Below are 13,063 nucleotides of genomic sequence, written 5' to 3' on the forward strand. Positions count from 1 at the left end.
AATTTAAGAAATAGGAATAATAAAACAATAATTCTTCTCATAATCAATAAATATCCAATATGTTTTTTAAAATGTATTAATTTAATTCATACTTATTGTTTCGAAAGTAACTAACCGAAAAATATTAAATTATTTTGTGTGCAAATTAACTGACTGTATTATGTACAGTTTTTAGGTACATAGCTTACCTACTTAAATAAACCACTCAAGCGAATTTTTCAAGATAAACTACTAGTTTTATCCTGCTTCATATTTTCAAACAATTTAAAAATGCTTTAATGGAAAACTAATTTTTAGCTTCAATTTCTTAAGATTAAAAATTTACTATTTCTACATGAAGGCTAATCACCCAAATCCTATTTGGATTTAATGATATAAAATGAATCTTATTAGAGATATCAATTCCCTTGTTGAAAAATTTTCAAATACATTTCTCAGTTAAAACCTTTTAAGTAACATCTTTTCCGGTTCATAAATCATAATTTAGAAACAACATTTTCATATTACTACTTATAGAAAAATTAAAATTCAAAATTTTGTATTTAAAGAAATTTAGCCTTTTATAGCTTCTAAACTAATACTTATCACAATTCTTTTACTATTAGGGAAAATTTATTTAAATCGTGTAATTCTGAAGAAAGTTTACTGCCAGTTCTACGTATTGCAAACACTTTTCTTGAATAAGAAAAAGAACATTAAAAAGAATAATAGAAAATTTCTTGATATAAGGCAAGCATAAAATTTAAAATTTGCTAAACTTTTATTAAAATATTTTATGTTGTTAAAATTGTATTTATTTGAAAGCCTACATTTTTTATATACTTTGAACGCTGAACCATAGTTATTGTGACCAATTTCTCAAGAGAGATTATGTCGTGTATTCTTTTAGATCACCCTGCGGAACTTATTTTAATTTCCAGTTTATTAACTTGTTTAGATTTTCGGTTTATTTCTTGTTTAGATTTCCAGTGTACTTCTCGTTTAAATTTTCATTTATTAACTTGTTCATTTTAAAATAAATAAACAAAGAATATTCTTTTAAATAAACAAACTTCTTTCTTTACTTCAATAAAATTTATTTTTTACAAGAGAAAATCTGACGATTCTTTCAATTTTTCCAGTAATTTTACTTTAAATTTCTGAAGAATTTCCTTGGTATTTCTGCGTCCGAACTAAATCAAGATTACACGTTTCGGTAGACTTTTAAGAATCAAAATTTTGTTTTGGAATATAAGATGCAATTTAGATACTTGATAATTGCATTGTCCAGTATATTCAAGATGTTAACTTGCAATGTGCATCATGTGTATTAAATTCCTTATGCGACTTTTTCTTTCGCATTCCGTTGATTGCAGACGTATACTTATTTCCAGTTACAAAAATGTTTTAAAGATGCAAAGATTCATGTTTTTAAATTAAAAAAAAAGTCAGCTTTGAAACATTATCAGATTTAACTTGTACCGGTACCTATTAGTTGTTGGATTTTATATTAATAATACAGTTATGTTATTACTATATTACTCTTACTTTTACTTATTCTTTTATCAACTCCCACTAGAATGCAAACTAGTTAATATATTTAAACGCAGAGTTCTTCAATTCAAAAGACAGCATTTGGCAGCTATCACTGACCAGTCACTCTTTTAGATCACCCTGTTACTGAATTGCTAAACTGACTCTAGCTTCGTTAGCCGCAACTGCTTCATAAAAATATTAAGACCTGAGAGAAAGATTACTCGCATGTCATTTTTAATTTAATATTTTAATTTAACTAAAATATTTGTTCGTAATGTTTCGCAAGCGGTGGATATTGTATTCTGTTATATTAAGTTTTGTGTACGGTCTGGATGACGTGTAAAAAAAAAACATATTTTGTGGTTACTCAGAAACTAGGTTGGGTTAATGCAGTCTTTACGGTTCTAGGAGTTGACAGGTATAGAAGTGTGGAACCGTAGATTGAAAAAGTTTATATTGGTTCTAAAACATAAAGCACAAAATATTTAATTCCCATACAGCAAAAACCGATTGTGATATTTAATTTTAAAGTTTGGGACCAAATTCAAGATTCGTACACAAAATGAAAAGTGAAATTTTTGCGTTTGTAATGAGCTGAAAGTAAAATATCGATTTAGAAAACGATTTTTGATGTTAGCAGATAAAGTGATAATATAAGTAGAATACGTTAGTTAATGTTACTAGCACAAGTGCTATGCAGACTATTGCGAAAAGTATTCACCAATATCACCTTTTTTCAGAAAGTAGATCTTATTCGTAGGATCTTATACAATTAAAAAAATAGTTGTAGAAAATAGTGATAAGCCTCAGTACTGGCACATAAACATTATTTGCACAAACTGTAAATTAAAAATTAATCTAATTTAATGATTTTTTGTATGATTACTAGATCTATAGCTGTATTTAGTACATTTAAACTAAATATAAATAACAGGGCAGGTTTCCATCTGCTTGTTAGAAAAGTTAGATTTTGCAATTTTTATAAAAATATACCTTTTTAAATTTAATGACAAAAACATTTTCATCGTTTGAAACTTTTTTGTTACTGTAATAATCTACGCCCAACGACTGCGAAAATAAAAGTCGCATGAGGAGTTTTATAAGTAATTAAATATCTAAATGAATATATGAATCTTGGGTCCAAATTACTTTTATTCCGACTAAGATCTAAATTTGTATAATAACAATTTTCTAAAATAATGCATATCTTTTATGTTTCATTATATCAGGAGGAAAATGGGATTTGGATTCATGGAGTAGCAAAATCAATATTCAGTTAAAATACTTGATAAAAGAAATCCCTTTCAGTTCAAGTCTGAGCACTCGGACTCAAAAAATCGTAAATGAGTGCAAAGATTTTTTATAAAATGCATTTAATCATTTGTCTTATTTCTTAAATTTAAATCATGCCACTTATTAAGTTCTTTCAGGAAATTTAGCATCTTACTGCAAATAATGTGTGACCTTGAGTGTTTTGAGGGGCTCATGGCTTCTTTGTGACAGTCTGTGATTCACTTCCAACATTATATTCTGAAAATCAGGCATCTCATCTTGTACTAATCTCAAACTGGTAATGTTCGCTTTCGTGTGCTGGAAGTCCTCCATATCAATAGTATGCAAATCCTGAAAGTAAATTAAAAATTGATACACAAACACAATAAACATTATGCCAAAAATAGTCACGTACAGGCACCTCTACTCCAATAAAAGACTATAGTTAATTGTAATGAACTCTCTCTGTTATGTCGAGAATTTCAATTATTAATATGTGTTTCAAGTTATTATTATTCTAATAGGAATATGTTATGTCGCGAATTTCAATTTTTAATATGTGTTTTAAGTTATTATTATTCTAATATTTTTATTTGTATTTATGTGTATTTTAATCTGGAAAAAAAGTATTCTTAAGCTCTTAAGGTTTTATTTAACTGATTATTCTTGAGTTGGAATTGTGACAAAGGCGAGAGACGGTTGCGAGGACACACATCTGGTTTATGGCCTTTTCTAACAATGGAGGCAGTAGGGTATATGTGTCGCCCTTTTAGCTAATGCGTGTGAAACGGAAATCGCTTTCCTGTCGCTTTGTTTAAAGTTTGCAGATTTCTTACTTCAAGACAGTGGGAGGTGTACTAAGTTAGATAATTGGATGCTCGTAAAAGCTAGTTTCACTTGTTAGTTGGGGGTCTGCTTCTTTTTCTCACGTTATGTGTGCAGATGTTTTTCGGATTTCATTGTCAGATTTTCTGGTGTTTGATTCGTCATGGGTGTGTCATTTTCTCAATTTAGATAACATAAAATTCCGGGATTGGTAAGATATAATTTTATGATTTTTTTGAAAGCCTATGAACTCGAAGGCGGAGAAACCGAGATTTCCTGGGTGCTTGCACCAGGCTAGAGATCATTCTGTTTCCTGATTCTTTCAAGCTAAGAGTAAGAAGAAAACGAGTGGCGGGGGCTTGACCCCTTTGCGGGTCTTGCTCTCGCGAATGCCGTGTACCAGCGGGCGGTGGTCTTGAATATCTGTCGGCTTTCAGCTGATGACAATTTTGCTCGAGTTGAGACTAAGTGCTTATGCAAAATATAGCTTTGCTGCTGCTTCGTTATATTTTCCCAAGAACTTTAATTTGACATTCTCGAGGTTACCTTAATACAGATTTTGTTGTAGCGTTAGCATTCCTGATTTAAAAGCAATTGGACTAGCTGTGGAACTATCTAAAACTCCGTATTAATCCGTCGATGATGGCATTCTCGATCTCTTCGATTGGTGAACGAAATGAGTAGGACGATCTGTTGAACTATCTAAAACTCCGTATTAATCCGTCGATGATGGCATTCTCGATCTCTTCGAATGGTCAACGCAATGAGTAGGACGATCTGTTGAACTATCAGCACTCCATATTAATCAGTCGATGATGGCATAGGAGTTGAATGTATGGACTTCACCCTGTGAGTGAATTTTTTTTTCTGTCTTTTGTACTTAAATTGTAGCCGAGTAATGATACTATATTAATATACGTGTGGTACAACCGCCTAAATTGTGAGTTATGTAATGTAAAAAAAATTAGTACACCTAACTTGAGTATAAGATTTAAAATGATATATATGTTAATTTACCTCTTAAGGTTAATTTGTAGGGGACTGATCAGTTTACCTAGTTATCATATGTTTGAATATTCTAGAAATTAATAAATGTGTTTGATATGTATTTTATGTTTCATTTGTTTAATTTAGTGTAGTTTCTGTGGTCTGTCATGTCCCTCCATTTGTTTGAGCCGGGAGGCTTTTAAGAAACCTGGAATTTAATTAAATTTGGAGTTATTGATTTTTCCTTGGCATAGGTTACTCACAACGCAAACCTAAAAGTTAGATTGTACTACCACTATACGATTGATTGATAGATATGATATACGATTGATTGATAGATATGATATACGATTGATTGATAGATTTACTATACGAATGTTTATAAGAATGTCGATATGATATATGAATATTATGAATTAGATTTTGAATGTTTTGAATTATTTTATTTTTGGTTTTTTTTTTTTTTTTTTTTTTTTTTTGTAAATTTATCCGGCACTACAGTCAGCAAAGTTATCATTTAAGTTAAAGTTATAATGGAATAAGGTATTAAAACACCAAACATAAATATTTAGATATAACATCTCTAAAAGGATTAATCAGGATCTAGACAACTGTGGTCTTCTGTCATTCTGTCAAGTTTGTAACCTTAAACAGGTGATGTTCAATACTGATGTTTAATTATGCTTTAAAAAATACCAATCACATTCAGAAATGATTGTTTTACAATAGTAGTAGCTAGAAAAGGGTTCACTGTTTGTTGTGTTTTGGGATTTATTCATTTCAGACCCTACAGCACTTTGACAAATTTTGAAAGGTTTGGCGAAATTTTATTCGAATTCGAGTCTTGGAATTTGATTCTCATGACTGAGTCGTGTATCCTAGACTAAGAGAACAACATTAAAGAATCATCCCAATTTCAGCAACATCGATTTATTAATGAATATAACGCATAGCAAGCACTTTCATGGACTGTAAAGATTAAAGAACAGAAATACTGGTGAATATTTCAAAAATCAGAAAGGTATGTTAATAAAACACTGATATGAGAGTGAACAATCAACAGACGATAAAAATTTGGAATAAAAAGGTTATTTTAATTTTTATGGCAACTAACGAGCATTTTAATCGGCCAAGCCTCTTACAAATCCCATGAAGGGCAGAAAATCTCGGGTAAAGAAAATCTTCGAAAGTGGAGGGGGAAAGCAGATCCTTTTCACTGAAAAATAACTCTTCAAAGGGTTGGTTCTGGACAGCTGAACTCCCACCTCCTTATTTTGGAGAAATGTTACACAATTTTCGATTGATAGTATAATCTTCCTCTTGTATGGATCAGCAAAATTTCAAAGTTCTAGGTTATACTACTTTGAGATCTTTTACACAGGTCTGGAACTGACACTTACTCAGAAAAAAACTGATAGAAATGTATAGATAATACGGAACGAAATAAGTAAATTTGGTTATGGAATGTGTCTGTGTGCCGAAATGGCGCATGTAAGTATTACAAGGCGCTGCTAAGCGATAAGTTCTGCTGGCGTAACGTTGCATTCCCTGTATAAATTTCAAGCGGTATGCATAGCTACACGAACAAGGAGTTAGCCTACATGCATTTTATCTATGGAGCTGTGGACGAAAAAGAAGCAACTGCTCAAAAGAGGCACTCGGGAATCATCCTCTGTATCTCCTTTGATTAGCTGCTCTATTTAAGGCGCATCCCCACAGATAAAATGCATATCAACGATCTTGGTATTCGTGTAGCAATGCATACTCTTCGAAATTCGCATGGGGGATGACGATTTACGGCGAAATAAAGCTTTTACCTACAGCTTAACAGCACCCTGTACCACCACAAGGCGCCATTTCGAAGACATATTTCGTCAGAATATCTGCTTATTTCGGTCTTCTCTACCTTCTTTTTTCTGTCTGCCAGTAAAATGCAGATAGTAAAGCAGTTAATATAATAATTGTTAGGATAACCATTAGATAATTGGAAACAATGAAACTTACTCTGTTAGAATTCTTCCAGCTCTAATTAGAATTTTTAATAGTTTTGCGTTCTACGGGTTCGTAGATTTGGAGTAATTGATGATAACACTTCATGACGAATCAAAACACAATTTATTCGCCAGTATTACACAGGAAGCTTCCAAAGACACATTTATAGTCGTCGAAAAACTACGATAAACACGCTGAAACAATCAGTAACACAGTCTTCAGGTATAACGGTGAAGACAGCTTCATGGCAAAGCATTAAGTACAGCTACCGACTCAGTCGATCGCTCTTGAGCTAATTTCTGGTCTCAGGTCACTACTACACTACTGAATTCAGCATACTATTTTATTCGCGTACAGGCAGGGTATATATAACCTACCATCAAGAACATTCCCGAGGAAAACCGCCAAGAATGCGTTCTAGAATGTTCTCGTTCCTTCTATGGCATATCCCTAAATATCTCCAAATGGGCGATTTCGCGCAAGTCTGGCAACACTTCCTTTCCCTTCCACTTTCGGACAAACGTAAGCCCGCCTTCCGGGAAAGCTACCTTAATGCAGCTGGGCATTTCACAACAATATGTTAACATAAATAGGTTGAAAAAGATTGAGGAAAAATTCTATTTTTCCAAGCTAAAATAATACATTAACAAAACTGAAAAAAAGATTTTAATCATATAAATCTCCTTTGAAAGAAACGTAGTAGTAAATGGAAGACTATAGAAGCATCCCATTAACTTTTCTGAAAGTTATATGACTCTGGAGAATAGGAATTTAGAACCGAAATGCTTGAAAATAAACTACACCTTCGCTCTAATTTAAGCTCGGGTTCTTCAGTGTGCTGAACTAAATAACGATTTAATCTTTACACCATAAGAGCACATAAAAGCAATACCTATACTCGTTAGTTCCTTTTATTTCAAAAGCAACTAAGGAAGGCCTACGACTTCCGTTTACCAGTCCTATTGGTGATGGATTATCAGGCAACATTTTAGTTAGTACTCCAGTATACAGAAGTTTTATGTATTCTTACGGTATTATTTAAATTGAGAACCACTATAAAGTATTAATTGATGTCTTCTACGCTAAAATTCTCTCATTTGGTTATTGTCAAATTTCTCAATCTAATTTCTTTCCAATACTTGCGACGAATTGAAAAGTAGACCTTTTAAGTGAATATTAAAAAACTCAAATTTTTAAGTCATTGTGCATAGAAAAACGATGATGATGATTAACCTACTTGTGTCTAACTCAGTTTAACCTAGAATCGACTTCACTTCTCCAGGAAATTAAATATTACGAGGCCGATTTCAACTCACAGTGGAAAACCACAAAGTCTCTCAATGTGCATTCTTTTTTCACCTTGTAAAAAAAGGCCTTAGAAGATATTTCAAGATCTATTGCATCCCCAAAGTGGTGTCAGGGCTGCTTAGGAAGTCACCTTGGAGGACAAGTGTTTGTTTCTTTAATGTAAAAACACTCATAGGTGCGGGCGAAAATTTAATTCAAACGTATGTGAGAAAACCAAATTTTGTAATTATGTCATTCCAGAGTTTGAAATGATGCCATTTCTGCGCCAAAGTATGTAAAATAACACAAAAAGAGCAAAATGTCAGTGTAAGAATTCTAAAATGTAACTATGTATTTGAAAATTCACTAGGAGTTGTCTAAGTCTGTCATTCCAATCTTCAACTATTTCCTTCTGCACGCACAGAAAAATTGAATGAAAAAGGATTTGAAGGTTACTATAGCTTACTCTGGACCTTCTTTATTTATAGTAGTTGGCAGCTCAACACAAACCAGTCCATATAATTTTAGCCATGTTTAGTTTTTTAAGACCCTCATTCTTCAAAGAAATCTTCCAGATATTTTAGGGTATAAAAAGAATTGTTTGAAAGAAAATTTCTATATTATTTTTTGGCTGTATGCTCATCTTCTTATTTTATATTAAATTTAAATTTTTACCTTGAAATCTGGCCTAAAATCGAATGGCGAACTGAGGTGTTCCCAGACTGGGCTCATTGCGAGTCTAGGTCACTGAGAGGCAGCTGTATCTTTGTTTCTCTGCAACTCATCGGTGAGCTCATTAACGTAGAAAGGTGGGTCCACATCTGTGTTTCATTTCCTGGCTTTCTCTTTCTTCTTTTCCTTTATTTTTTTTTGGGGGGGAGGGGAGGTTTGGTAATCAACTAAAATTGTTGGGGAGATTTTCTGAAGGTCAGGGTTAATTTTATCAGTTAGCTGTTTGGTGGTTTTTTTTTTTTTTTTTTTTTTTTTTTTTTCCTCCTAGAGCAGTTTTCTTTATTAAAAGCAATAATGGAAAAAGTATTGAAATTGAAATACGGAGTGTAATAATCAAATACGAAGTTTAATAAGAAAAATACTGAAAGTGAAAATGAAATTGATTCTCCAAGGTATATTACAGTAACAAGGCTTGTAAGTTAAATATATCAATATGCAAAATTTTAAAAAGCTAATTTGTTCTCTGCTATGCATCGCTAGCAGTAATTTAGATATTATCATTACGTCGTAATATCGCTGAGGCGAATTTTAGGAAATTCCTTAAAATTTCGTGCATCGGATTTTTCCACACATTTTGGATATATTTCTTATCATTTTTAAATTTCTACTTAGATGATTGACTTTACGGTACTTTTATATTAAACGGACTTCTGTTACCGCCAACAATATACGTTGGAGTGAAATCTAACTAGATGGGGCAACCCTAACGACACATAAAACTTCATGAAAAAAATAAGAACTTAATAATAATAACTTGATATTATTATTATTAATAATAATTAATAATTAATTATTATTCATCATATAACATTATATATATATATATATATATATATATATGTATATATATATGTGTGTGTGTGTGTGTGTGTAATGTTTAATGTGCGCAACGCCGAATGGGCGCAATTTTCTGATTAAGGGAAAACAAATAGATGGGTAAATAGAAAGAACAATATTCGCCCTTCTGTTATTCTCGCAAGTGATTTGTTTTCGTTTAAAATTCATCAGAGATTTGCACAATCGTACAGTCTTGGTTTAGCACATGTTAAATATTGCACAGCTATTCATGAATTGATACAAACAGCCTACCTATCTAGAATTAATAGAAATTAAAAAAAAAAGTCTGAATACTCTTCTGGAGGGAAAGAGGGAAGAAAAAATACACTACGAAATTGTACAAAGTGACATTCTGTGGGAAAACCATAGTGGATAAATAACTTCGATGCCAAACATTACTTTTATATATATAAAAAAAGTTATTTAATGAAGAAATGTATGTATGTTCAGTGAAAGAAACATAAAAATGCTACCCAATCAAATTGTAATCTTAATTTAAAGTAACTGTGTTAAACGCATTTGCCATTACTTGATTGATTCGTAAATACAAATTTCAATTTAAAATGCGTAATATAACATTTATTTAGCTATACCAATCTTCGACAGAGAAATGTTTTCCGAAATTGTTGGTGTATATCGCAAGTCACTGAAGTTTCGTTAATTTTGAACACTTATTTCGAGAGTTTTGCTTTCCTACCCTTGTTGTTGTACCATGCTGTCGTGTCCGTAATATATGGGAGAATGGTTGCTAAAACCTACTCCAAAGAGAAATTAACTTCTATTTTCCACCTTAAATTTGAGGGAGAGCACACTGGGAGATGGTCATAGGATCTTACCCCCCTCCTCTTCCACCAAACCACACGAGATGACTTTCGGCTCGCCGCATATTTACAGTGCAACATGCCGCACGGACACTATACGCTTACAAACATCCATGTCTTCTCCGGAATTCGAAACCTTGCCCTTCGATACCGCAGTAGCTTTCCCTAACCACTATACCGTCTGGGCGACGCTTCTTTGCCCTGCTTTTAATATTACTGCTCTAATTTTCGACCTAATCAAAATTTTCGTTTTTACATGTTGTGCATATGTTTTTCAAATGTCACATCGGTACAATATATAATTTAATGAATGCCATATCATTTAAAGAATTTATAAGTATGCATCAAATAAAATTTTCTTTCTACTTATTTTGACAAATCAGACAGTTACAAGGATGCCAAAACTAAATTGCATTTTATGTTTTCAGAATCGAAGCTATTTAGTAAAATGTGACTATAAAACATCGTCATTTTTATAACTGTATTTAACCTTAAATTCTAATATTTCTGCCTTTTGAATATTGTTTTCACAAGCAAATTGATCGACAAAATTTTAAACGGTGTCGTTTGAATAACCAAGTAAAAATTAAAGAAGATTTCTTTTAAACAATTCTGAACAGAAAAAATGTAAAACAATAATAAAAAACTATATTTACAATTTATATTGAAATCGCAATTTTTTAAAGTTTTTTGCATACCGAAATGAGATTTTTTATGCTTTTTTAGACTTCTGTTTGTACAAGAGAAACCTCGAAATTTAAGAAACCAGACTTCCTCCATTCTATTTCTTCTCAACGCCATTCCACATTTAAGTAGCTCTCCATTTTATGTTCATTTCGCTATTTTTAGATCTTTTCTTAAAACAAAGTTGGACGGTTCTACTTTCTTTTCTTTGCTGTCGAAGTTTAGTCATTTAAACTAAATGCAGTGTCAGTAAACAAACATTGTTGTTCTAGCTGGTCTGCAATCGTGAAACAGCTTCCTAGTAAACGTTTATTCTAGTTTTTGGCTGTGGATATAATTATTATTTTAAAGATATTAACGACAAAAAGAAGGGTCTATGGCCATTTTAAACCCAAGTTTTAGTTTTATTACTGAAAATTAATGTACTTTTGCTTATTTTATTCTTTATGTATTGGTTTTGCATTTCTATGGTTTGAGTTTTCCTTCCATTGTTTTTTTTATCATTTACGTTCTGTTTCCCACTACTGTATTTTGCATTTCGCAATTACTCTTTAAATGCTAATGTATATATATATATATATATATATATATATATATATATATATACAAATGTATACCCACATAAATTATATACATTATGCTAGTTATTTTGTGCACAATTTAGAAGGTTGTAAATTGTTGTAGAAGGGTTAAGACACAGTGCCTAGGCACTCCGGCGTGTCTAAACACTGCTCCACCGATAGAAGTATGGATATTGTGCAGGAACCCTACTGTGTTCCATAAAAATTTGCAGAAATTTATCTGAAACTCAAGACAATGAAAAAACTCAAGACCTCTATTTGAACAACTTTATGTGAACGCCATTCACAGCTCAGGCAATATTATAAGGTATTTTCTCCCTCCTTTCAGCATGGTTTTGCGGTGTGACGGTGGCACACTCGGCGCGTATTCGCGAGGTCCACGTTCGAGTCCCGGAGATTGCATTGCACATTTTTCACGTATCCTGCTTCAAAATAACTTAATGACTCTACTCCCCATTTTAATGGGCGACTGGGGATTACGAGACCCAATTGCCATATCTTGGTGGTGACGAATTACTGCCAAACCGTTTAGTTCGGGCGCCACTGTAGAGTCATTGGGTTATTTTGAAGCAGGAGGCGTAAGACGTCGCTGTTATTCTTTGCGGCTGTTATTCATAGTTAAATTCTCAAATAATTTTTATCAAATAATTGTGAGAAAATGTGCCTTAAGTTTCGAGATTTTAATTATACAGTTATTAAATTTCCTTAAAATATGCTTAAAAACAGCGTTCTTAAGTTTGTTTCTTGTTAAAATAATTTCACTTTAATTTAAAAAACATTCTTATTAAGTAAAATGTGTCTCAGGGATTTAAACTGGTTCGAATCGCCAATGTTAATTTATCTTATCCACTTGGTCTCTGGTGAGTGATTAGAATTAGGATTCAAGAAAATTTAGCATTTGTCTCATTTGTTCCACATACATGATAACTTTAAAAAAACTAATATATCTTATATAATCACTCCTTAGTTTTGTTCATACGATTACTTGTATACAATTATGGAATCTGCCTTTTGTTTGACTTGCAAGGAAATGCGTTGTATGTCTTGTAAATATATTTAATATACTCATTAAGTTGGTAGTAAGATGCTACACCATCCTTTTTTTTTGAACTACTAGTGCTCTGACCAGTTAAAAATGCTAAAATATTCCATTATTTGTTTTTGCTTAAAATAATCAATTCGTTATTTCGAAAATTCGGTAATTGCGAGTAGTATAATACATCATTCCTTTTCTTCTTGCACTATCTGCCAAGAATTTTGTATGTACTTTCTATCAATTTATCTTTACAAGTTTTTCGAAGTACGTCAAAATATAAATGAAAATCTAGTAAGCAAGTAAATACTTACCAAGCTAACTATGAGGTATTTTTGATCTTCTGTCATCATTCCGACTTGTTGAGCCTAAAAGAAAATAAAATATGAAAAGCTGTACAAAGTCTACTCACTGTTTATATTTTACTCATAACATCTGCTTGATATATTGCTGCAGTTTAAATGTCATTACTTTTGTACCTTTATTTAAGTTAACAA

The 13,063-nt window shown here is 32.0% G+C and overlaps 1 protein-coding gene across 4 annotated transcripts in view; it reads right to left on the reverse strand.

The window, feature by feature from the left end:
- LOC118189489 (glutamate receptor ionotropic, kainate 2-like) overlaps positions 1–13,063 on the reverse strand; it is a 122,325-nt gene that overhangs the window by 59,543 nt on the left and 49,719 nt on the right. For all 4 annotated transcript variants that reach the window (XM_085815237.1, XM_085815251.1, XM_085815246.1 and 1 more), the window contains 2 exons: positions 12,881–12,934; positions 2,980–3,138 (listed from right to left, as the gene is read on the reverse strand). In XM_085815237.1, coding sequence (XP_085671363.1) covers positions 2,980–3,138; positions 12,881–12,934 — 213 coding nt within the window. The remainder of the gene's footprint in view (positions 1–2,979; positions 3,139–12,880; positions 12,935–13,063) is intronic.

Source organism: Stegodyphus dumicola, chromosome 1 (genome assembly GCF_044657685.1).
Source record: "Stegodyphus dumicola isolate Sdum_Otavi_A_Nest chromosome 1, ASM4465768v1".
Classification (NCBI taxonomy): Eukaryota; Metazoa; Arthropoda; class Arachnida; order Araneae; family Eresidae; genus Stegodyphus; species Stegodyphus dumicola.